Source organism: Lethenteron reissneri, chromosome 1 (genome assembly GCF_015708825.2).
Source record: "Lethenteron reissneri isolate LAM-NWPU_2019-01 chromosome 1, ASM1570882v1, whole genome shotgun sequence".
NCBI classification, from domain to species: Eukaryota; Metazoa; Chordata; class Hyperoartia; order Petromyzontiformes; family Petromyzontidae; genus Lethenteron; species Lethenteron reissneri.
In genome coordinates this window covers 8,378,473-8,404,258 of record NC_083779.1, presented here as the reverse complement: position 1 = coordinate 8,404,258, position 25,786 = coordinate 8,378,473, and the positions used below count along the sequence as shown (strand labels likewise).

At 54.4% G+C, this 25,786-nt stretch overlaps 1 protein-coding gene across 2 annotated transcripts; it reads right to left on the bottom strand.

Annotated features, from left to right (window-relative positions):
• Positions 1–245: 245 nt before the first annotated feature.
• LOC133348251 (PC4 and SFRS1-interacting protein-like) lies at positions 246–25,479 on the bottom strand. 2 transcript variants are annotated; one of them, XM_061561001.1, is made up of 16 exons: positions 25,326–25,479; positions 22,302–22,378; positions 20,300–20,444; positions 18,950–19,123; positions 18,159–18,275; positions 16,424–16,498; positions 13,986–14,073; positions 12,484–12,562; positions 11,254–11,554; positions 10,564–10,679; positions 9,520–9,584; positions 7,130–7,200; positions 6,317–6,418; positions 4,984–5,239; positions 3,874–3,991; positions 246–1,969 (listed from the first exon to the last, which is right to left on the bottom strand). In XM_061561001.1, the coding sequence occupies exons 1-16, from the start codon at positions 25,398–25,400 to the stop codon at positions 1,894–1,896; spliced, it is 1,935 nt and encodes a 644-aa protein (XP_061416985.1). In that variant the 5' UTR covers positions 25,401–25,479; the 3' UTR covers positions 246–1,893. The 2 variants fall into 2 exon arrangements, with proteins under 2 accessions (XP_061416985.1, XP_061417060.1); XM_061561076.1 differs by lacking the exon at positions 25,326–25,479 and adding an exon at positions 22,671–22,803.
• Between the last annotated feature and the right edge of the window lie 307 nt (positions 25,480–25,786).

Here is a 25,786-nt window from a genome sequence, read left to right as displayed (position 1 = left end):
AGGGCATAACGGTGGCCGAGAAGATACGGAGCTTCTTGGTTCTTTCGGTAAAGTCACGTAGAAGGGAAATAATAAAATTAAAACATAATAAAATAATTCTCACGACGTTTCGGCCACAACGCAAGCAGCCATCCTCAGGTGTCGGGGAGACAGCGTCAGACGCTGTCTCCCCGACAGACCTGGTCTTCACCTGAGGACGGCTGCTTGCGTTGTGGCCGAAACGTCGTGAGAATTATTAAATGTTTTATTTTTATTATTTTATTATTTCCCTTCTATGTGACTTTACCGAAAGAACCAAGAAGATGAATCCCTGCAGTCATGAAAGCTTTAAATCTAAATTTAAGATACGGAGCTTCGTATGGTGCTAAAGGCCAGGCAGCTTCCACACAGCATTAGAGCTGATGACAAGACAATGCCACTCGACTGATTTGGAGACCTCTGCTGCCAAACCAGAGTTGGTAATGACACTGCCCAGGTACAGGAACTTCTCCACAACTGCCCCAGTACTCATGGTGAGTTGAGGGGTGGGGGTATGAAACCAACATAAAACACCCAGGCAGGTGCTCTATTTTGTGGGGCTCCCACGTTCAGCAGTGGTGTCTCCAACTCAAGAGTGAGCAGGAATTACCAGATCATCAGCGTACGCAACATGGTTGACCGGAAGGGAGCCATCCCTTGACAACCCTGGCTATCAATCAGGCTCCCATTGTATCCTGTGCCAGACACGAATTCCTCTGGTATAGCCATGAAAAGCTTATCGAACTATGTTTAAAAATATGTTAAATAGTGTAGGGGCCAGAGTACATCTCTGTCGCACCCCAAGTTGAATAGGGAATGGCTCCGACACGCAGCTTTATCCAGGTCCTTAATGATTGTGAGCAGTCAGGGACCCTGAAAGCATGAAAAACCCAGAGCCCTGCTCTATTGATGCCATCATAGGCCTTGACCAGGTCTATGAGGCAGAGATGGAGGTTCTGCTGAAATTCTCTACACCATCACCACCAACGCCAGCATGACCTGTCATTTCATTTTGCTCGCAGTGAGGTCAGGGGCTGGGGTTACATAGATAATAAAATTAACGTCCCTTTATCATGTAAATAGGTTCAATAATACTTAACATGTTACGCAACCGGCCCAGTTTTTTTTAATATTTGGCGTATTTATTTCCAATGTTACTCTAATTGCACCGTCGGTGTCACGTCAATAATTCCTTCCCCCGAGCGATTTCCAGCGCGGCTCGCGGATTCCACGCCGCGCCGTCTGCACCGAGCAGGAGGGCGCAGTGCGGACGGCGTCGAGCCACGGGGGCCGCAGGGTGGCGGCACGCAGGGTGGCGGCACGCAGGGTGGCGGCACGAAGGGTGGCGGCACCACGCAGGCCACGGTACAAGGCACGCGACGAACGAAGCCACCCCCGACAGCGGTGGACCCCACAAACGCGCACGGCTCAAGGCCTCCGTTCACTGGACGGACGAGTTTCTCGTCGACCCGGCCCGTTCGCGACAACGTCCCCGCGCTTTGAGCTCGTTTGTAGGGTTCGGCGGTTCCCCCGCCCCCGGCCCCTGCGACCCCGAGAGCCCCAGGGTTACCGCGAGGGTGCTGGTCGCTTCTCCTCGAGCGCGCGCTCGGAGCCACGAGCAGGGGAATCGTTACGCGTGCCCCGGAGGTGGCGCGGACGCGGTGAGGGTGCGGCGAGTGCGGGGTGCGGGGCGTAAGTGCCAGGAGATCGTCGAGGGTGAGGGTACAAGGGGGCTGGGTGAGGGTCTGAGTGCAGGGTGTGTGTAGGGGTCACAAGGTGAGTCAAGGGTGACGGGGTGAGAGTGTACAGGGTGCTGCAGAACTGCAAGTGCTTCTCGTGGGGTCAGGGTCAAGGGTAAAGGGTCAAGGTGGCAGCTCAGGCTTGCGTCGCTCCTCCCTCCGTGGCGTCTTTGACCCCGGGCTGGGTCCCCGTGCCATCGTCCGCCAGCGCACTGTGCACACGGAAATTGGCACGCGGGAATCGGCACATGAGACACGGGAGTGGGCACACACGAATTGGCGCACAGGGAGCGGGGTACCACCACCGTCCTTGACGCACCGGGCTAATTCAGGGACGGCGTGGCCCCAAATTATATCCGCTTTTGTTTCACAAGCAGCTGCGTCATTTTCATTATGTAAAATGTTAATAGAGATATGTATGTTTAACACGTAAAGCTTTCGCGTCCAATATCCATAATCCAGGTTATTTTGGGTTAGGTCAGGTAAATATATAAATGTGTCGTTAAACCCGCCACAGCCAATTAGTAAGGTTTGTCACGTAAACAGAACGTGCCAATTCGTTACTAGTACAGCACACCGGTGTGTTGGAGAGCCAAGCCACAACATCTACAATCTGAGTACGCATTTCGCCAGTAATTCCAGGTAGCATCATCAGACGACAGCCAGATTTGTCTGGCTTACGCGATCTAACCCAAAAAAAAACCCTATATTATAGAGATATGTATGTATACCACTGAGAAACCACAAAAAAACATAAGCCCATTCCCAAACGCACAATCAAACGCTACGGTAACGACCGCGCAGAACGGACGGCCTAAGCTGCCCGCGTGGCACGCAGTGTTCCGGCGCAGTGCGGGGACGCGGCTCATGGCAAGGCGGCGCCGCTGTCCGCCCCCCGCTTGTCCATTCTTTGAGGTTCGGGAAAGTGAGATTATTTTTCACTGATTCGGGGGTCCCTCAACTCCCCCACAGAAAGCCCCATCGCACGCATGGAGCACACGCGGTGAGCCCGCCAACGTTATAGCCGAGTATACTCTTAGTTCTTTCGGTAAAGTCACGTAGGTAAAAAATGAAATTAAAATTCATAAAAACAATTAAATCACGACGTTTCGGAGGCAATACAAGCTTCCGTCTTCAGGTGAAACTGTCACAGCAAAATATCTGTATCAAGTGAAGAGATACAGATATTTTGCTGTGACAGTTTCACCTGAAGACGGAAGCTTGTGTTGCCTCCGAAACGTCGTGATTTTAATGTTTTTATTTTTTATTAATTTTAATTTCATTTTTTACCTACGTGACTTTACCGAAAGAACTAAGAGTATGAATCCTTGCAGTCACGAAAGCTTCAAATCTAGAAGTTATAGCCGAGGACACACGCGGTGATATTATCACAGCGTCAAGGACGCCAAAGGTCAAACCGTTATTGATTATTAAATTCTACCGTCGCGCGCAGTAAAACATCGATTCAGCCATTTCGTTTGGCCACCGGAGGTTGCCCATTGGCTGATCGCTGTTACGGGGGACAGGGTCCTCATTGGTCAAGCGGAGGTGGCCACTCACGATCGATGGTCCGCTTTGACCGGCGAGCGTTCGATTTGGCCGGCGAGTTCAAACGGGAGTTTTTGAGACGCGAACGGCTGGGACGGGGGTCGGCAACCGACGGCTCCGAAGCTGCGTGCGGCTCTTCAAGGACTGCCGCTTCGTGAGCGTCATTTATTCAAGAACGCCGTCTCGTGTTCACCACGTGCATCAACGGATTTTGAAATAGAGTCGTGGTTTTTGACCGAATTCGAAAGAAATGGCTCTTCTTGTTGTTTTGGTTTGCCGACCCCTGGACTGAAAGAAGCATCGGGAAGGAGGAGTCTGGAGAGATGTAAGGGATGGGCGTGGAGAGCTCGCGGGTCAGCCGAACTGGAAGGCTGCTGCTGCCGACTTCCGGCTCAGCTGCAGAAAACTCAGCGACCGCCAGATGTAACGTGTGGGTACGGCGACGCTGCTGCCGCTGCTGCATAAAACTGTGCGCTCAAGCGATGCCACCTGGGGTGGTGACGAAGGTGCGAGATCACGTCCGGGCCCCTCACGGACTCCGCCAGCGTCACCCAAAACTCGCGCACACCTCTCTCCGAGCCGCGTCTCCTCCGCTCCGTCCGCCGCTCCATCTCCGTTTTCGACGTCCCTGGGCGCCGGACCTCGCCGCTCGCCCCAGGCCCTGCCGTGGCCCCTCCGGCCCTTCCCTTGGGACCGCGCACGCCAACGCGAGCCTTCGGTTAGCGCGAGGGATTCGTCCGCGGCTTGAGACGCAAGTGCCGAGCGGCAGGGCGTTGGGACGCTTGTAGCGGAGGTATTGTGGTTCGAGTCCGGCGACCGCCCAGGTTAATGCTGCCGCGAGTATTTAGCCACGAACTAATGCGTGGGAACTATTATGCTTTGCTGTGGACGTTGCCAAGTTCCCGGAGGCATCATGACAAAAAAAAGTAGGCCTTGCGTGCAAGTGTCACAGGTCAAATTAGACAACAATGACCCACGTATTTGCCAATTCGGTATAGCCGCGGAGAAGCATTGCCCCCATACTGGCAGACCATACCCATCTGTGAATCATCGTGCCTTCCCTTGTCATGATAGCCTTGTGCTATAAGAATGGCGCAAATACCAAGTGTATTAAATTATTGATGACCTATTCTCAAAACTACCCCGTCTGGCCCACACCACCGCCAAGCCACACAAAAGATCCCCCGTGAAGCCTTTGACAGGCTGTTGGGGGGAAATGCCGTACGCACGAGGGGGTGGAGGTGGCCAGCATCACGCCCTACTGCTTTTGTCTCCCCATGACGATGTTTACACACTGCACCAGGTCGTCATTGAAGGCCGAGTCGACCTAGGAGAAGTCCTGTTAAACATTCGCGGTCACTGTTAAACACAGAACTGCTTCATGTGTTTCGTTTGTTGTCCTTCCCCTGCACGTCCGATTATCACGATTGGCTATGTACGGTGCGAAAGACGTTCAACATTCATACGCACATCACGAGTGGGAATCGAATGTGGGCCGTTGCCGGGGTTCGTAGCCCCGCGGCGCTGACCACTCCGCCACCACTACAAGCGACACCACATCACTCCGTCACGTGACCACGACACTTCACCACCACCCCCCCACATCCCAACCACGACGCCACAACATCCCGGCAACCGCCGTCACAACACGCCACCACGTGTCGCCCACGTCGCTCACCTCTACGTTCGCCGCGCCCGCCCCGCGCCTCCCGCGCCGTAGGCCGCGACTGTTGTTTGTCGTTACTGGCGGGCGTGGGGTGGGGGGCCTCGTCCGCGGCGGGGGTGCTAGGGGGGGCGGGGGCTGGCGGTGGGGGGCTGTGGGGGGCGTAGATGGGGGAGCTGCCATCCTCCTCCGCCAGGAACATGGACTTGAACTTGTGGTAGATCATGGCGGCCTTGTGCATCACGTCCTCGCTGGCGCGGTAGTTGCGGATCTGGGGGTGGCACGGGAGAGGCGCGAGCGTCAGGCTGGCTCCGCGCCAAACCACATCCAGTTCGGGTTCAAAGTTGATTCAGCTTAACCAGGCGAGAGCTCACGAGAACTGGACGAGTCTCAATTGCACGAGTGAGTGAGTGATTGGGTGAGTGTGGGTGGGTGATTGAGTGAGTGGGCGAGTGGGTGGGTGCGTGAGTGAGTGGGTGGGTGGATGGATGAGTGAGTAGGTGAGTGGTTGGGTGGGAAAGTGAGTGGGTGAGTGGGTGGGTGGGTGGATGGATGAGTGAGTGGGTTAGTGAGTGGGTGGGTGGATGAATGAGTGAGTAGGTGAGTGGTTGGGTGAGAGAGAGTGAGTGAGTGGGTGGGTGGATGAGTAGGTGAGTGGTTGGGTGGGAGAGAGTGAGTGGGTGGGTAAATGGATGAGTAGGTGAGTGGTTGGGTGGGAGAGAGTGAGTGGGTGGGTAAATGGATGAGTGAGTGGGTGGGTGGGCGGGTGGGTGGATGAGTGAGTGGGTTAGTGAGTGGGTGGGTGGATGAATGAGTGAGTAGGTGAGTGGTTGGGTGAGAGAGAGTGAGTGAGTGGGTGGGTGGATGAGTAGGTGAGTGGTTGGGTGGGAGAGAGTGAGTGGGTGGGTAAATGGATGAGTGGGTGGGTGGGCGGGTGGGTGGTGAGTTCAAGTTGATAGGTTAACCAGGTGATAACGCAGAGAGACAAGTTTAAGTCTCATTTGCAACAGTAACCTAGGTCGCCGAAATGACGAAAGCACCCTCCACACTCGCCTGACGACTGCAAAACGTGCCCCACCACGTGACGCACAGAGCCTACGTGGCCGAGCGGGGTGCGTGAGCCACTCCGCGTCCTACCTAACGCAGCGTTCAACAGGAGATCACACGTCCGTTTCGGAGTGGCGCCTGGTTAAACTCAACCAACTTGGAAGAATCGACAGAGCCCGTACGACGACTGCGATGGCTGGGTTGTAACGGCGAGTGGCGGGGGGCAAGTGGGGGTTGGAGAATGCCGTGGTGGGGATCAGCAGGTCCTGTGGGGGGCAGCTGGGGGGCTGGTGGGCCTCACCTTGCGCAGCATGGCCACCACCTCCGTGTGCTTCTGCAGGTGCTGTAGGCTGAGCTGCAGCGAGTTCAGCTCATCCAAGTACTCGAGACACCGCTTGGTGTCCTGCACATGCACACACACACAGAGTGACTCCTTATAGCTCACACAGTCTGTTGGGGCAAGCGCTGTGAAGCGTAGGGGGCGATGTTTACACACCGCACCGTTTGAGGCCGAGTCGTTCTAGGGGAGGCCCAGAACCGGTTCAAATAATGGTCACTGGTGTTGGCTGCGAGCGGGAATCGCACTCGGCTCTCCGGGTGCATAACACAGCGCGCTAACCGTCAGCATTAGCCCTCCGCCTGAACGGGTGAGAGCCTGAACCAGGTGAGAGCCTGAATGAGCGCCTTAATGGGTGAGAGGCTGAACCAGGTAACGGCCTGAACCAGGTGAATGCCTGAATGAGAGCCTGAACTGATTAGAGCATGAACGGGTGGAGAGCCTGAACCAGGTAAGAGCCTGAACCAGGTGAGAGCCTGAACCAGGTCAGAGCCTGAACCAGGTGAGAGCCTGAACCAGGTCAGAGCCTGAACCAGGTGAGAGCCTGAACCGACAAGAGCTTTGAGCTGCTTCTTGAAGGAGCGCGCCGGTGTCTGGGATGCCACTGCCGGTGCAGCCACGGAGGCTCTCCGGCCCAGCCAGACCGGTTGTGCCCACGGCCGCGCGCTGGCTCCGTGATGGCAGCCCTGCGCTGTGGGAACGGCGCGACCAGCAACCCACGGGGATTTTTATTAATGGGGCCACCCCCCCCCAGCCGCTGCCCCCGGGTGTCCTCACCGGGCTGTTGAGCTTGAGAGCGAGCTTGATGTCGTTGACGAGCTTCTGCACCTTGGCGTCGGCTTGCAGCTCTGGGGAGACGCGACGGCGGCGGGCGTGAACGCGCGACAACACGTTGAACAGCTGCTCCAACACACGACCACAACCCTCCACTACAACAGCAAAATCCACAACCACCGCCAACAGCTACAACTTCCACTACATCCACAACCGGCACCACATCCACAACTACAACGTCCAGTACATTCACAACAACTCCATCCAGTATAACCATAAGCACCACAACATCCACCACAATCACCACTACATCCACAACCACCACTAACATCCACAACTACAACATCCACAACAACCACCAACATCCACAACCACCACCAACATCCACAACCACCACCAAATATCCACAACTATAACATCCACAACAACCACAACCACCACCAACATCCACAACCACCACCAACATCCACAACCAACATCCACAACCACCACCAACATCCACAACTATAACAACCACCACCAACATCCACAACTAAAACATCCACAACATCCACAACCAACACCAACATCAACAACAACTACAACGTCCACCACATCCACAACATCGACTGCTGGGATCTGGGCTTCGGATGAGTGGGTTCTGTCCAGGCACTCCGGTTTCCTTTCACATGGATAATTATTCATTAATTGGCCGATAACACCCTTCTCATATATATACAGGACTGCAGAGCTCGGAGTGAACTTTAGGCGCCGGCTGCTGCATTCCCCGCTCCTCAATGGTTCCTCTTCGAGCCTCCGAGTGGGCCGCTCTCTGCCTGAGAGCAGAGGTCGCAAACGGGTTTTGATTCCTTACCCGTACCCGGCCGCACCAGGGTCGCAAATGGATACCCGTACCCGGCCGTACCTGTATCCTATCTGTACCCGGCCGGGTTCGGGTAGGGTACAGGTATCGGGTACCCGATTGCGACCTCTGGGATGAAGCCATGTTGCAGGCGCGGCTGGGTTGATTCTAGGAACTTGAATTGCGAGAAGAGACAAGACGTTGGGAAATGAGTGACAAACGGTTACTCACCGGTGACTCACGGTATACCCGTACCCGTACCCGGCCGCACCAGGGTCGCAAACAGGTACCCGTACCCGGCCGGGTACGGGTAGCCGGGTATCGGGTAGGGTACGGGTATCGGGTACCCGGTTGCGACCTCTGCCCGAGAGCGAGCGGATGGTGGGTGGTGCCACCGCGCTGCGAGTCGATATGGCTTTATTTTTGTCGTTGTTACTGGAAGCGGATGGACTTGGCGAGAAAGGGGGAATTGCCGGAGCTTCGCGGCGAGCAGGGCGGTGCCGGTGCACGACGCCGACCGGCGAGCGTTGCCGGCGCGCGAGATAATTATCTACTCGACGGTCGCCGTGGTGGAACGGCAAGCGGAGCGGGCAAGGCGGCAGCCGCGCGACGGTGGTGAGCCAGCAGCAAATTTTTCCCCTCCGCATTTAAAATCGACGTCACGCGTTTAAGAGTATTTTGGCTGCTTTCAATTTCCGCGCGATCATGAGCCACTTTCTCATGAAGCTATCGGTTGTGAAAGCCGGGCCACTTCTGAAAAAGAGCCACGTAGTTCCAGTGGGCCCTTTCCTGGTAAAAATATAAAGTGTTTTTTTTTTCATTCTAGATTTGAAGTTTTCGTGACTGCAAGGACCCAAACTCTTTGGTTCTTTCGGTAAAGTCAGGTAGGTGAAAAAAAAAGTATAATAAAAATTAAATATATAAATAATTAGATTAATCACGACGTTTCGGAAGCAACACAAGCTTCCGTCATCATGTGGGACAACCACAGCAAAAAAACCCCACTACAGTAATTTTTAGTTTTTTACTGTGGTTGTCTCGCCTGATGACGGAAGCTTGTGTTGCTTCCGAAACATCGTGATTTAATTAGATTATTTCTATTTTTATTGTTATTTTTTATTTTTTATCACCTACGTGACTTTACCGAAATAACCAAAGAGTATCTTCTTGGTTCTCTCGGTAAAGTCACGTAGAAGGGAAATAATAAAATAATAAAAATAAAACATTATAAAATAATTCTCACGACGTTTCGGCCACAACGCAAGCAGCCGTCCTCAGTTGAAGACCAGGTCTGTCGGGGAGACAGCGTCTGAATGAAACACCACCACGCTTGGAGCGTATATTTAAGCTGGGTTGAAAGAACCAAGAAGATGAATCCCTGCAGTCACGAAAGCTTTAAATCGAAACCAAAGAGTATGTTTTCACACCATTGGAACCTCATTTGCAGGAAATAAAAATATGCTAAACAAAGGGTGTCAGTTTTGTTGCCAGATAAAAGGGTAAAAAACCAATTATCGAGTATGTTTTTGTTTCGTTGTCGCGTGTCACTCACCCGCCTTCTCGTCGTCCTGGGACGTCTGCTCCTCCGCGGATTCCTTCGCGTCGCTGTCAGTCAGCCTGCCGTCACCACCGCACATCAAAGACAAAGACCTATGGCAGAATGCTGAGGCAAGTGGTTTCAAGTCAGCACCTATTCAGGCTGACACGGCACACCAAGGGGTAGGTGGCCAGCACCAAGCCCGACCGGTTTTGTTTCCCCAGTGGCGATGTTTTGCACACCGCACCAGGTACTCATTTTTAAGGTTCGGTCAACCTAGGGGAGGCCCAGGACCAGTTCAAATATTAGTAACCATGTTGGCCGTGAGTGGGAATTTGAACTCGGGTAGCGGGGTTCACAGCGCAGTGTGCTAACAGCTGCACTACTGCTCACACCAGCGCACAAAAATACAAAGATCCCCTGTATAGCCTCAACAGATTGTAGGGGCAAGTGCTGTTCGCGAGCACCTATGAAGGCCGGAACGGGACACAAGGGGGTGGGTGGCTAGCACCACGGCCGACCGCCTTTGTCTCCCCAGTGGCAATGTTTACACACCGCACCAGGTACTCATTTGAGGCCGAGTCGACCTAGGGGAGGCCCAGGACCGGTTCAGATAATCATCACTGGTGTTGGCCGTGAGCGGGAATCGAACCCGGGTCGCCGGGTTTACGGCGTAGTGCACTAACCGCAACACTAACGCTCCCCACAAGTGCACACACACACGTGTACACGCACACTTACACGCGTACACATACATTTTCCACTTACATCACACACATACATCACTGCACCTGACCACACATGGGGAACACATCAAAAGGAACAGTGTCTACAAAACAGCCACAACTGACTCGTGGTAAAACAAAAACAACGGTCTTCACACACACACAGCAAATCAACACATGCAGGAGTAACTACTAACTACGCAAACAATGACAATGATTGCTGTGATGATGATGATGATAATGATGGTGATCATGCTGATGCCATTGATGATGCCGGCGATGATGGCGACGACAATGATGGCGATGATGGCGACCAGTTTCCCTGGTATCCCACCTGGCCTCCTTGGCCCGCTCCTCGGCCCTGCGGCCTTTCTTGGGCGGCTCCGGGTCTGGGTCCATCTCCACATGTTTGCGGCCGCCCTTCTCTGCGTGCTTCAGCTTTTCCGGTTTCTACGGCGGCACCAACGGCTCCAGTTAAAAGAGTTTCTAGAGCAGGTCAACCACCACCATCAGGATCAACACTACCAGGACAACCGACACAATCACCACCACGATCGCTGCCGCCGCCGCCACCACCACGACCGCCATCTTCATCACCACCGCCATCTTCATCACCGCCACCATCACCATCATTTACCAACATAACCACAAAATTCATCACCACCACCACGACTATTTTCAGCAAGGGGATGTTTGGCGAATACCAGATACACTGTAAGGTTTTTTGTTATAGCAACGACAAATTGGCACGTTCTGTTTACGTGACAACCCTTACTAGTTGGCTGTGTCGGGTGGTGGCGGGTTTAACGACACATTTAAATATATACCAGATCTAACCCAAAAAACCTCTATTATGGATGATATTGGTCGCGAAAGTCTCCTAAGTGTTAAACAGAACGCTCAAACTCCACAGAGAGGCGTCCGATTAAGGGAATCGAACCCGGGCCCCTTCTCCCTGTGAGACGCCATCGACCGTTCCCACCGCGACACTGCCCTGCCGCCCCCGCCCCCCAACCCGACTCACGGCGTCTGTGGTCTCCGAATCGGAGCCGCGCTTGCGCTTGCGGGCGCCGCCTGCCGCCGGGGCCTCGGCCTGCGGAGCCTTGTCTTTGCCACGCTCGACCTTGCGCTCCTTGCGGCGGGCCTGGCTCCCGTCGGCGTCGGCACCGCCGACGACGCTCCCTTCCTTGACGGCGTCGCCGTCGCCGCGGCCTGCCCTGCGCCGGCGCTCGCGGGCCACGCCGACCTCCACCGCCACCACCGCCTCCGCCTGCCTCCGGCGCCGGCGCTTCTCCGGAGGGGCCTCGTCGGCACCGCTCGGCTCACTGGTGATACCGACCGCAGAGACCATGCCCGCCGTGGTGAATACGGCAAGCGGTGAACTACAGCAACTAGAGCAAGCGCTGAACTACAGCAACTACAGCAAGCGCTGAACTACAGCAACTACAGCAAGCGGTGAACTACAGCAACTACAGCAAGCGCTGAACTACAGCAACTACAGCAAGCGGTGAACTACTGCAAACTACAGCAAGCGGTGAACTACAGCAACTACAACAACTACAGCAAGCGGTGAACTACAGCAACTACAGCAAGCGGTGAACTACAGCAACTACAGCAAGCGCTGAACTACAGCAACTACAGCAAGCGGTGAACTACTGCAAACTACAGCAAGCGGTGAACTACAGCAACTACAACAACTACAGCAAGCGCTGAACTACAGCAACTACAGCAAGCGGTGAACTACTGCAAACTACAGCAAGCGGTGAACTACAGCAACTACAACAACTACAGCAAGCGGTGAACTACAGCAACTACAGCAAGCGGTGAACTACAGCAACTACAGCAAGCGGTGAACTACAGCAACTACAGCAAGCGCTGAACTACAGCAACTACAGCAAGCGGTGAACTACTGCAAACTACAGCAAGCGGTGAACTACAGCAACTACAACAACTACAGCAAGCGGTGAACTACAGCAACTACAGCAAGCGCTGAACTACAGCAACTACAGCAACTACAGCAAGCGGTGAACTACAGCAAGCACCTCCCATTAGCACGGTTGGACACGTACGGTGCAAAAGAAGTTCAACGTATATACATATTCACAAGCGCTGAACAACAGCAAGCGCTGAACTACAGAAACTACAGCAAGTACTGAACTACAGAAAGCACAGAACTGAAACAACTACAGCAAGCGCTGAACTACAGCGCAGGTACTTGACCAGCGCTCTCTGATGGTGAGTGCCCCCGGGTCACCTGTTGGTCCCCGAGGGCTGCTTGGTTTTGTGAGGTTTCTTGGTCACGGCCTTCTGCACCTCCTCCTCCTCCTCCTCGACTGTGAACACGACAGACAGCGGCAGAGAGGTCACACGTCCACACACGGTCGCCGTTGTTGTTGCCGTCAGCCGTGTAACGTCCCACTGCTGGGGAACGGCGGTCCGCCCCATTGTTCTCACGTTCCCTCATTTGCTGAGGCTCACATTGAAAACCACAGTCACGTAAAGACCCACAGACTCACGTAAAGACCCACAGACACACACAGAGACCCACAGACTCGCACAGAGACCCACAGACTCACACAGAGACCCACAGACTCACACAGAGACCCACAGACTCACACAGAGACCCACAGACTCACACAGAGACCCACAGACTCGCACAGAGACCCACAGACTCGCACAGAGACCCACAGAGACCCACAGACTCGCAGAGACCCACAGACTCACACAAAGACCCACAAGCTAGCACAGAGACCCACAGACTCACACAGACACCCACAGACTCGCACAGAGACCCACAGACTCGCACAGAGACCCACAGACTCGCACAGAGACCCACAGACTCGCACAGAGACCCACAGACTCGCACAAAGACCCACAGACTCACACAGAGACCCACAGACTCGCACAGAGACCCACAGACTCACACAGACACCCACAAACTCCCATAGACACCCACAAACTCACACAAAGGCTCACAAAAGGAGAGAAAACACAGAAATCCATTGACTCGCCCACACTAAGAGACCCATACACGCAGAGACACAGATTAACAGAGGCCCATCCAATACAAGGTGGATTGAAATGGAGACTAAACACGACTGCATCTCACGATGCCGTGCAGAAGCAGTGCCCGTGTCAATTTTATAGAGGCGGCTTCACAAATTCACACGGACACCCGTGGGCTCTCAAGAGACCCACAGACTTGTGTTGTTGTTGTTATGGTTGTTGTTGCCAGCTGGTAACTTCCCACTGCTTGGCAAATGCCTCCCCTCCCCACCCCGTGTTGTTATCCTGCTACCCCCTGCTGTCCCCAGCTGCCCCCGAACTCCGTGACATCGAATCGCTGCCATTGGTTCCCCATCGCACAACTCCAACAGCGCAGCCACAACACGACGCACACACGCACAAAAAGACAAAGATCCCCCTCAAAGCCTTCACAGATTCTTGGGACAAGTGCTGTTAGCGAGCACCTACGAAGGCCGGCACAGCACACGAGGGGGTGGGTGGCCAGCACCATGCCCGACCGCCTTTGTCTCCCCAGTGGCGATGTTATCACACCTCACCGGGTACTCATTTGAGGCCGAGTCGACCTAGGGGAGGCCCAGGGCTGGTTAAGATAATCGTCACCGGTGTTGGCCATGAGTGGGAACCGAACTCGGGCCTCCGGGTTCGTAGCTCCGCACGCTAACTGCTACACCACCGCTCCCCACGCACGCACACACGTACACACACGTACACACACGTACACACACAAACCTTTTTTTTTCTTGGGGCCCTTCCTGGGAGGACTGGCTGTTGCTGCTGCTGCTGTTGCTGCTGTTGTTGTTGCTGCGTCCTCCGACCCCTGAAAAAAAATGCAGGCAGGGCGAGGGAGTCACAAGGGATCACGCGGGGCATAAACAAACACGCAGGTGGATAAATCAAAGCACCCGATTACGGTGCCACATTGCAGGAGCATTTGGATATCAGCACACGTGGCATTGGAAGCAAGGCCCGCTTGTGCTTAAATCCGAAGTCGTGTGGCTTGCATCAGAAGTTGCCCTTTGCCTCCCACCCTGCCCCTGCCAGTCTCATAATAATAGTGTAATGCGTGTCTGGCGAGGCACACACTGGGATAGGAGGCACCACACTTAATTCACTTGAACAGTAACAGCTACAACAAGGCTACTCGATACCCCAACGAGAGAGGGGAAGGATTCTTCATACCCGGAGCCTCAACACTCTCGGCTCCCGCTTCCACCGGCGTGACCATGCACCATCAGAACCCCACACCGACTGACCCACATGGTCCGAAGGCCCCGCATCCTCTTCCCTTCCCCGAGCGTGGCCCAGAGGTCGCAACCGGGTACCCGATACCCATACCCGATACCCGGCTACCCGTACCTGGCCGGGTACTGGTACGGGTAGCCGTTTGCGACCCTGGTGCGGCCGGGTACGGGTAGGCCGTGAGTCACTGGTGAGTAGCCGTTTGTCACTCATATCGGGTACGGTACGGGTACGGGTAGGGAACGGCTACCCGTACCCGGCCGGGTACGGGTACCCATTTGCGACCCTGGTGCAGCCGGGTACGGGTACGGGTAAGGAATCAAAACCCGTTTGCGACCTCTGGCGTGGCCCCCACCCCGCCTCTTGCCACGTCACTTCCCCTGACCCTCCCGATAGTACCCGAGCCAGCGTGACAGGCCCCTCGAGTCCCCATCGGCAGGTAAGTGCAGGTAAGGGAGCGAGTCTCCTCACAACAGTCACTACCCCAGGGACGCCATTTACGTCCCTACAATAGTAGCAATTGAGCAACTTGCGGTGCGATTTAAAACAAACCCGCGCTCTCCCTCCCCCGCCCCACAATGGGGGCCTGCCACTCTTTTTCGAATGACGTCACGGGAGAATCTTTAACGTCAGCTGTGAAGCGCACAAGACGGCGCAGCGGGTCTATGCTCCAATACACACGGAATACGCGGTATTAACCGGGGCGGCCGTGAGACTCAAGCAACGAAACCCTCTGCGGCAAACTCTTTGGTTTTTTCGGTAAAGTCACGTAGGTAAAAAATAAAATAAATGGAAAAACAACTAAATAAAATCACGACGTTTCGGGCGCAACACAAGCGTCCTTCTTCAGGTGGGGACAACGTAGCGAAAGCACAACCGCTGAAGTGCGTCTCGACACACTTGATTTAATTCAGTTGTTTTTCATTTATTTGTTTTTTACTTCCTCCTTGCCGATCTCGTCAAGGAGGATAAAGCATCATCCTCGCAGCGGCGGACTTTTGGCTAGCCATTGAACAAAAACGGTCGGTCACCGCATCGCGCGTTTTCAGATGCGCTTCCGCGGCAGTCTGGAACACTCTTCCTTTCGATATTAGGAATCCGCTGGAGCTCTGCACTTTTAAATCTACATCGAAAAATAATTTCTTGAGAATGGCTATGAAGGAGGCCGGTGCACTAAGAGGGTGGGTGGCCAGTAGGGCTGAACGATGAATCGATTTCAAATCGAAATCTGAAACAATGCGATTAGCAAATCGCAAAGGCTACGATTTTTTGCGATTTGAAAAGTCCTGTTACTTTCTTATTGGAATTGTTTTATTTTTTATTATAACTTTATTTAACTTAACAATTTTTCTATGTTTGATTGTTCTATTTCAATTAAAACATTTTCATAAATACATGTTGGAAGCAATTCACATCTTTCAAGTTCTCATCCTTGCATTAGAATATATAGAGCAGTTCATATTTTGATGGTATCATGTGGTAATGCTCCATCACATGTTTTACATTTATTACCAAGTGAATATTGAACTGAAGCTTGACTTCAAAAAATGTAATCGCAAAGGAAATCGCAATATCTGTCAGAAAAATCGTAATTAGATATTTCCCCCAGATCGTTTAGCCCAAGTGGCCAGCACCACGCCCGGCCGCCTTTGTCTCCCCGTCAGACAGACATCAAAGTCGGTCACTTGCATCACGGCGCTCTCAGATGCGCTTCTGCGGCCCGTCTGGAAGGCTCTTCCTTCGATATTAGGGAGCCCCTGTGGAGCTTTGCTGCACTTTGAAATCATCATCATCTAGATTGACAACCTCGTGTTTAGGTTGTTGTCCTTCCCCCGCACCTCCGCTCAGCACGGGTTGGCTACGTACGGTGCGAAGGAAGTCCAACATGCATACGTACAAACGTGTATCCGGAGTCGCCTGTTACTTGCCTTCCTTCTCGAGCGGGCATCTGCCGGCCACTCCTCGCCCTGGGCCCTCTTCCTCCGCTTCCTCTGCAGAGAGTCCTACACACAGAGATAAACTCCTGCTGAGCACCCCAAAGATTGCATCATGATGACAACAACGATCCTCCGTATAGCCTTGACAGACTGTCGGGGCAAGTGCTGTTAGCGAGCACCTACGAAAGCCGGAACGGCACACGAGGGGTGGGTGGCCAGCACCACGCCCTACTGCCTTTGTCTCCCCAGTGACGATGTTTACACACCGCACCAGGTACTCATTTCAGGCTGAGTCGACCTAGGCGAGGCCCAGGACCGGTTCAGATAATCGTCACTGGTGTTGGCCGTGAGCGGGAAACGAACCCGGGTGACCAGGTTCGTAGCGCAGCGCGCTAACCGCTACACTACCGCACGCACGCGCACACACACATAACGCATACCAACCGCAATTTAAAAAATCTGTCAACCACGAGACAAATGGAACCCCACCGCAACAGAAACCTTAACGTAATGCAGTTCTTGCTCGATTCTTATTTGTTTCAATCAACTGTACTCTGTTTGCTTTAGTAATTTTCGGTGAGACGGGTTCCCTCGTGCGAAGGAAACTCACCCTAGGTCTCTCAAGTTCTCAGCTGGTTCAACACAATCGCCCCGAAACTTGGATCTCTGTGCGTGAATGCAGCTCTCTGTGAGCGCACTGCTCCACGGGTGCGGTGCTGTGAGGGTGGTGGCTCTGTGTGAGGGTGTTGTGAGGGTGGTGCTATGAGGGTGGTGCTATGAGCGAGGGTGCTGTGAGGGTGGTCGCTCTGTGTGAGGGTGTTGTGAGGGTGGTGCTATGAGGGTGGTGCTATGAGCGAGGGTGCTGTGAGGGTGGTGGCTCTGTGTGAGGGTGTTGTGAGGGTGGTGCTATGAGGGTGGTGCTATGAGTGAGGGTGTTGTGAGGGTGGTGCTCTGTGTGAGGGTGGTGCTATGAGGGTGGTGCTCTGTGTGAGGGTGGTGTGAGGGTGGTGCTCTGTGTGAGGGTGATTCGAGGGTGGTGCTATGAGTGAGGGTGTTGTGAGGGTGGTGCAATGAGTGAGGGTGGTGCTATGAGGGTGGTGCTATGAGTGAGGGTGTTGTGAGGGTGGTGCTGTGTGAGGGTGGTGCTATGAGGGTGGTGCTCTGTGTGAGGGTGGTGTGAGGGTGGTGCTCTGTGTGAGGGTGGTGTCTCTGTGTGAGGGTGGTGGCTCTGTGTGAGGGTGCTGTGAGGGTGGTGCTCTGTGTGAGGGTGGTGCTGTGAGGGTGGTGCTATGAGTGAGGGTGTTGTGAGGGTGGTGCTCTGTGTGAGGGTGGTGCTCTGTGTGAGGGTGGTGCTCTGTGTGAGGGTGGTGCTATGAGGGTGGTGCTATGAGTGAGGGTGTTGTGAGGGTGGTGCTCTGTGTGAGGGTGGTGCTGTGAGGGTGGTGCTCTGTGTGAGGGTGGTGCTATGAGGGTGGTGCTATGAGTGAGGGTGTTGTGAGGGTGGTGCTATGAGTGAGGGTGGTGCTATGAGGGTGGTGCTCTGTGTGAGGGTGGTGTGAGGGTGGTGCTCTGTGTGAGGGTGATTCGAGGGTGGTGCTATGAGTGAGGGTGCTATGAGGGTGGTGCTATGAGGGTGGTGCTATGAGGGTGGTGCCATGAGGGAGGGTGTAACTCCGCCAGCGTGGAGCTCCGCGAATGTGGTGCCCTGCGAGTGCGGCGCTCGTACGGGCTGCGTGGGCGGCGTCGCTGGACGTTTGTCCTCGGTGACCTCTGACCCCGAGCCGCCCCCCGCCTCCACCTTGGCACCCGCTCCGGCCTTGTGCGCCGCTCGCCTCCCTACCGTCTGCAGAGCGACCACACAACGCAAAGCAGCGAACTTGAGCGTACAAAAACAATACAAATTAAACAGGCCCGAGACAAATCACAGAATGAGATGGTAATAACGAGAAATGTATAGTTGAATCAAAATCTTTGTTCATCCTGGAGGAATCCGATGAGCCGAAGCTCTTGTTCACAGATGTCCAGTATAGGCGGGAAGGTAAGCAAATCATTAAAAATCAATTAACTAAAAAAATGTTGTTTAACCAGGTAAAGCCCACTGAGCTATTAGTTATTTTTCAGAAGCGACCTGGCCACAAATGATAGCTCAACGAAGTGGCCTATCATGTGGACATTTATAGCAGATGATTCGTCAAAATAATAACTGCGACAGAAGTGATAATTCACAGTCCTTGCTCAATCCACTGCTGGATAAAGTCCTCCCCGTGTCTTTTGGTCGCGGAGGTTACGTGAGCAGACTGCACCCGGGCTAGCCAAAGCAGGTCGGCGAAAAGGTCAAGGTCTAGGCCGGTTATCGCTGGGCACGGATGTTGCGCTTCGACCAAGGGATCAAACCCAGATTCTCATAACGCGGTGGGGCCAACAACTTCACCCCCGCCACCACCCTCCCGCGGTCATCGACTCCGTTATAAACCCGTACGTTGCGTGAAACTTCGAGCGCGTGTCAAACCCGCGTACCGCGGCTTGCGTGCTCCGCTTGCGCCGTGCGCCCGGCCTGCCCTCGTCAATCACGAGCCTCCCCTCCTCCTCCTCCTCGTCCACCTCCACCTCCTTCTCCTCGTCGGTGCTGCTGCCCTCTTTGTTTTCCTTCTTGGTTTCCTCCATGGCACCGCGGGCCGCGTCCGCAGAGTCCTTCCGCACACGAGGGTGTACGCATTCACCATCGACTCGCAAAGGGACCCGCAGGCTCAAGAGAGACACACTCACAGCGGTGCATACAATACAAGGAAGGCTTTACATGGAGTAGAAGTACGATTGCTTCCCATGATGCTGTACCGAAGGAGTGCGGGTGTTTACTTTAAAAAGGCGGCTTCACCGACCCGCACAGACTGGTGTGGCGAAGTACGGTCAAACATCTCCCACACGACCTGCACAGGCATTTTTGGGGCAGCAGGGTGTGAGGTTCTCATCCAGCAGTGGAACGACAAGAGTGCCCCAGTGGCGAGATGTTATCTGCTTCGCCTGGTATGCAGGAGGTCGTTGTTTCGATCCCGACCCTGACGACTGTATATTTGGAGTTTGCGTGTCTCTCTCCCCGTGGTCGCGTGGATTTTTCTTCGGGTCCTCTGGTTTTTCCCCTCCACATTTAGAATCAACATCACGCGTTTAGAGTATTTGGCTGCTATAAATCTCCACGCAATGAGCCACTTCATTGGGTTACCATTTGTGGCCTGGTCGCTTCTGAATAAGAGCTACATAGCTCAGTTGGCCTTACCTGGTAAAATAATAAAACAGGAGATCATCGATTATCCGGCGGCTTCGGGGGGAGGGGGAGCCAAATTTAAAAAAATGCCGGATAAGCACATCTTATTTATACATTTTATTTTTGCACATTCTTGTATGAATCATGTTTGTTGGTGTTGTTAAATGTTTTTCTGTGTTTAAAATTTGCTAGCTATATAAAAGTGGCAAATAGACTAAAATAAATATCCTGTAAAAAGTTCCTGTATTTACTGTACCGTACTTGCCACTCCAATCTCGAAGACTCTGCATGGGGTGCTGTATCAATAGACACACGTGCAGTATTTTCATTGTTAAAGTTTAATGTAGTGTATAATGTACTGTATATCTTTTAGACTGAATTCAAGAATACCTACTTGTTTTGTTCACGCGCGTGGTGCCGATCGCCAGACTGGTTACAGCCTTCGAAGCGGTTTTGCCGGATCGGCCCGGGACTGCCGGATAATGTTGCAAGCTGGATAATCGCGTGCCTGATAACCAATGATCAACTGTAGTTGAGCTTTAAAGGAGCGTACACGTCACACGTCGAAATGAGAGATGAGGCCGTCAACCCCTCGCGCCCCTAACCTGTGGCGCGTGGGTCCTGAACTGCACCATGGGATTATTCTCGATCTCCCACAGGCCCTCGTTGAAGCCCTTGCGCTTGCAGGGCACCGCGTACTTGAGCTTGTGCTTGCGGTACGGGAACACGTCCTTGCTGCACAGGAAGCCCCTGAGCTCATCGCACATGTGGGGTGGGGTCGGGTAGGGGGGAGCATCAATCCATCAATCCACAAATTAACCACAATACCTTGCTGAGCTCATCAAGGAGAATCAACCATCATGTCCAACTCCGGTCATCCTCCCAGGGAGCTTTTGGCTCGCCATCGAATAAAGACGGTGGTTACCGCATCGCGCGCTTTCAGATGCGCTTTGAGATGCGCTTCTGCGACCGTCTGGAACGCTCTTCCTTCCGGTATTAGGCAGCCACTGTAGCCATGCACTTTTCAATCTAAATTCAGAACAAATTTTGGATCTCATCTTAACCGAATTTATAAGCGCCTTCACTAAGGCACTTTACGAAAAAATTATGTATGAGTGTGATGGTGGAGATGAGGTGAATGAAAAAGTTTAGAGAGGAAGCAATGGCAAATCTGTGATGTGTGAATTCGGTGAAAGCACAATTGATGACAGTAAATGATGACGAATGGATTGAAGTGATCGCCGTAAAATGAGAATATGAAGAGGGAAAAGTAACGGTGGCGGTTACGAGGGGGAGATTAAGGGGTCGTGGGGTGAGCTAGGGGTAACAATAAGTGAGTTTCGAGTGAGGAGCGGAAACTAAGTGAGCGAAGGTGACTCTTTAATGTAGAGTGGGAAGTTTGTTCCAGTTAAGGGGGGTGAGAAGAGAGAAAGAGCGAAAGCATGGACTGAGCGCAAGGAGGAGGAACAGAGAGACAGGCAGCAAAGACTGTGAACGTAGCGGGCGGGAAGGCGACACAGACACAAGAGTGGCAAGATATGGTTGGGGGCAAGGCCATGAAGGGATTTGTCGACTAGCATGAGGAATTTGAACAGGCAACGGCGGTACACGGACAGCCACTTCGGTTGCGCGAGGAGGGTCGAGGGGTATGCGAATTACAACTTCTCGTTTGTGTTTAGTTTGTTGTCACCCCCGCCCGCACCTGCGTTGGCTACGTACGGTGCGAAAGAAGTTCAACATACAGTACATGCAATCACACAACCTCCCTCCCTCCCCTGTCCTGCTTTGACCCTCTTGACATTCCGGGGAATTGGCATCCGTGTTCAGGGGTTGGCAGGCATTGATTTGTGACCCGAGATCTGGTACCAGTATTATGTTGAACTGCCGTTACGGTGTTCTGCGCCCTTTTGATAACTCACCCGTGTGCCGACTTGTAAAATATGTCTACAGTGGAAAAATGTGGGTGACCCCCCCCTCCCCAACCCGCTTCTGTCAACAACGCAAGCGTAACGAAGCTCATCCGTGCGCAACAGGCCAGAGGGGGTTCAAACCGGGGAACCCATCAGCTCAGGTGTATACGAACACAGCACACGTCGCGATACACAAGGGGACAGAGAGACCACTCACTTCGCCATGCATCCACGGTTCGGGGTAGGTATTTGGTGCTGACTTTTACAGCTTTCAGGGATAGGGCTGAGCCAGCAGGAGCTGTACTAACATCGGCGCCAACACCAGGGTTGCGTGTCCACTGGACGTGCTATGCAAAGTTCCCCCGGCCGCTATCACCTTTAACAGCGGTTAGCGAACAGCACCCATGAAGGCCGGAACGTCGGACAAATGGGGTTGTGACCAACATCACCCTCGGCCGCCTTCCATCTCCCCAGTGCCGATGTTCACAGCACACCGAACCAGGGTACTCGTTTAAGGCCGAGTCGACCTAGAGGAGGGCCAGCTACCGATTCATGAATCCGGCTCGCGAGAAATCGAAACTGGGCCCCGCTTGGGTTCACTTGCAACAGCCGCCAAGCGGCGAGTGACGTCCCCACGGCGCTTGTGCCAGGCTAGGTGCACCTTGAGGCCACTCGACACACACACACACGCACGTACGTCTCGTGAGTGCCGAAGAAGAAGATGGGGAGCTTGTGAGTCGGCGCCTTGCCCGCGCCCTCCGGAAGATGGTTTACCTGCAACCACCACAAAACCACCACGCACAGTCTCTCTATCCACTGCTGGGCAAGCCGAATTCAAATAAAACACCGCACAAACCCTTCCCCCCCACTACCACCACCACTACCACCCAACCCACCCCGCACAGCAATGCAAACAAAGCGGTGAGTGCGCGAAGGGCGAGAGACGGAACAATAGAGGCGAGCCAGGCCATAGCCACTACCGCCGCCTCGCCTACTCCTCCCCGGCGATACGACCGCTTGTCCCGGGATGATGATAGGGGGGGGGGGGTGGGGATGGGCGCCTTACACGGAGCCGGGCCCGAGACCCGGTGCAGCCACTTTAGTCGGGGACCCACGAGCCGTGGAGATGGACGGGGAGAGGAGGAGGAGGAGGGGAGGGATACAAAAAAATCTGTGGTGGGCGAGGAGGAGGCGGAGGTTGCAACAGCAGCAGCAGCGGAGGCGGCGGCGGTGTGGGTGGTAGGCGGGGCCGACTCGGGTGCGGGGTCAGAAGTCAGCGGCTCGGGGTGGGGGTGGTGGTGGGTGGTGAAGGGGGGTGGTGGAGGGGCGGGGTGGTGGAGGGGCGGGGTGGTGGGGGTGGAGGGGCGGGTGGTGGAGGGGCGGGGTGGTGGAGGGGGAGATGGAGGGGGGTGGTGGTGGTAGTGGATCGGGGGGTGGGTAGTGGATCGGGGGGGGGGTGGTGGTGGTGGAGGTGGTGGAGGGGGGGTGGTGGGGGGGTGGTGGAGGGGGGGGTGGTGGAGGGGGTGGTGGATGGGGGGGTGGTGGAGGGGGGGGTGGAGAGGGGGATGGATCGGGGGGGTGGTGGTGGATCGGGGGGGGTGGAAGGGGGGGTGGAAGGGGGGGGTGGAAGGGGGGGGTGGAGGGGGGTGGTGGTGGATCGGGGGGGTGTCTCTTAACAACAAGGACGACGACGAAGCCACACTCCAGCCACCTGTTTATCCCAATACAGTACATGACTATACTGTATTAGGATAAACATGACAGTACTGTATTAGGAATGACGCCCGACGTTTCGGCCCACGTACCAAAAAGCTTCTTCAAGGAGAATAAAAAACCCAAGGCATACAACGGTAGCTTTGGGGGAGGGGGGGGCGAATATTGAGCGACATTTGAAGCTCCCTGCTCAGAAAGGGTTAAGACATTATCATCTTTCTGCCAGAACGCCACCCACCCACACGCACAGAGGGCCTCGTTCCGAGTCAGTTCCCGAGAGAAGCTGTCCAGCATATGGAGGAGCGCGAACGCGTCGGACAGAATCGGAACATTTCTGTATGCTGGAGAAATCCGATGACCTATAAAGCTCTTGTTTGGTTTTAACCGATGTCCCAAGTAGGGCGTAGTGGCTACAAGCACGCACTGAAGAGCTATTGGGAGCAAGGCGCATTTAACCATCATGTCAACAGGTGGACTTATCCACAAATCTGGCAGTCGCCTGATGAAGCTCGTTGTAATTACTGGCGAAACGTCGTACTCGGATTGTAAATGTTGTGGCTTGGCTCTCCAACACACAACCGGTTAGTGCTGTACTAGTAAACTGCACTATACACTACTATACACTACTATACACTACACTATACAATACTATACACTACACAATACACTAGTGCTGTACTAGTATAGTACACTATACACTACACTAGTGCTGTACTAGTATACTACACGATACACTACACAATACTATACACTACACTAGTGCTGTACTAGTACACTACACTACACATTAATGCTGTACTAGTGGCGAATTGGCAACGTTCCTTTTACGTGACAACCCTTACTCGTTGGCTGTGTCGGGTGGTGGCGGGTTTCACGACACACATATTTATGCGATCTAACCCCCCCACCCCCAACTAAACCCTCTATTATGCATCACGTCAAACTCCAGTCATCCTCCCCGGAGGAGGGGGAATTGCATTTTTTTGTCTCGCCATCCAAAAACAAAGACGTTCACCGCAATTTGAAGTCGAACGAGAAGCCCCATAACGTGTCCGCTGCGAACGCTTTCGCTCGCGAGGTTAAACAGCCGTGACGCCGGCGAAACGTGCGAAACGTGCGAGACCAAGACCGGCCGGCGCCCCTAAAAAAGGGGGGCGGGTGAGAAAAACAAAAACGCGTGCCCCACGGAAGGGGGAGACGTCTCGGCGAGGGAGACTCGAGTCGCGGACCAAAGGAGCATCATCCCACGCCGCTTAACACACCCGGGTCGCTTGGAAATATATCGGGTCCGTCCACATTGCTCCATTGAACGGCTTCGTTCGGCATGGAGCGACCCCGGGTGGCACCACGAAGCTGATATCATGGTCCCCCATCACCACCCACCACTCTCCTGTTACCCCCCCTGAAGATTGCCACCGCTTTTCATTGCTGCGGCGAATTTGGCAAAACGCACCCCGGTGTACACGTGAGCTGTTAACCCTAAGGCAGCCCAGAGGTTACCCTCGGATAACTTGAGGCTGATTACCCCCCCACCACCACCACCCCTCCTACGGTAACTCGGCATTAACCCTTCCCTGTCACAAGCGGCCACGGCCAATCCACTGCTGGATGAAGGCCTCCGCCAGAGAGCGAAGGAGCTGCCCGGGGAAAGTCTGCCACGATTCGGCGGCGTTAACCATTCCCCAACCCCTAAGCACCTGCTGATTTCATCGCTCCGTCTCCCCGGTGGACGCCCCCGGCGATCAGTGGCGCCGTGAAGGGGGGGTGGTGGTGGCTGGGGGTGGTGGCTGGGGGCTGTCTGTGTCCCACGTACCCTGGATCCTGTGCCCTGCTCCCCCAATAAAGGGGGCACTCCCGCCGCCGCGTACAGGGGTTCAGCGAGCCGGCGGCCTGGCGCAGGCTTCCCGCACAAAATCTAGGAAACACGGGGGGGGGGGGTGGTTCGCGGGGGGGTTCACTCCGGACCCAGCGGCGGTCTATGTCGACTGCGCAACTCAACGCAACTGACCCTGGCCGGCCAGTGCGGGTATCCCTTCATCTTGGCGAAGATGAGGTCCCCGGGTTTGTAGTCGGCGGCCGACATGGTGGAGCACGGGGACTTGGAAGTGGTTTCGAGAGTCGCCAAGTCTAAGTTGGGACCCCGGGTTGAGTCGCACGCAGACTCCGACTCCCACCCCCCCCCCCACGCCGCCCTCTCCTCCTCCTCCTCCGCCTCCTCCTCTGTCTCCACCACCACCACCGCCGATGCTGCAGAGAGCGCGAAACCTGACGCAGCTCTTGAAGAGATGATGTTGTTGTTGTTGTTGCTGCTGAAGAAGATGAAGATGTTGTTGTTGTTGCAGTTGGTGATGGTGCTTCGCGATGCCTGTGCAGATTTCGTTGACTCTGAAAGTGGCGATGGTATCGATGACGACGATGCTGTTGCTGATGGTGACAATGACAATGATGGTGGTGTTGTTGTTGATGTTG

Bases quoted from the DNA above. Each gene is read 5' to 3' on its own strand.
- LOC133348251 (XM_061561001.1), bottom strand. From the start codon at position 25,400: ATGTCGGCCGCCGACTACAAACCCGGGGACCTCATCTTCGCCAAGATG. The intron at 22,379-25,325 runs GTCAGTTGCGTT...TGGTGGTTGCAG, and splicing joins ACCCGCACTGGCCGGCCAGG to GTAAACCATCTTCCGGAGGG. The intron at 20,445-22,301 runs GTACGTGCGTGT...CGATGAGCTCAG, and splicing joins TTCTTCGGCACTCACGAGAC to GGGCTTCCTGTGCAGCAAGG.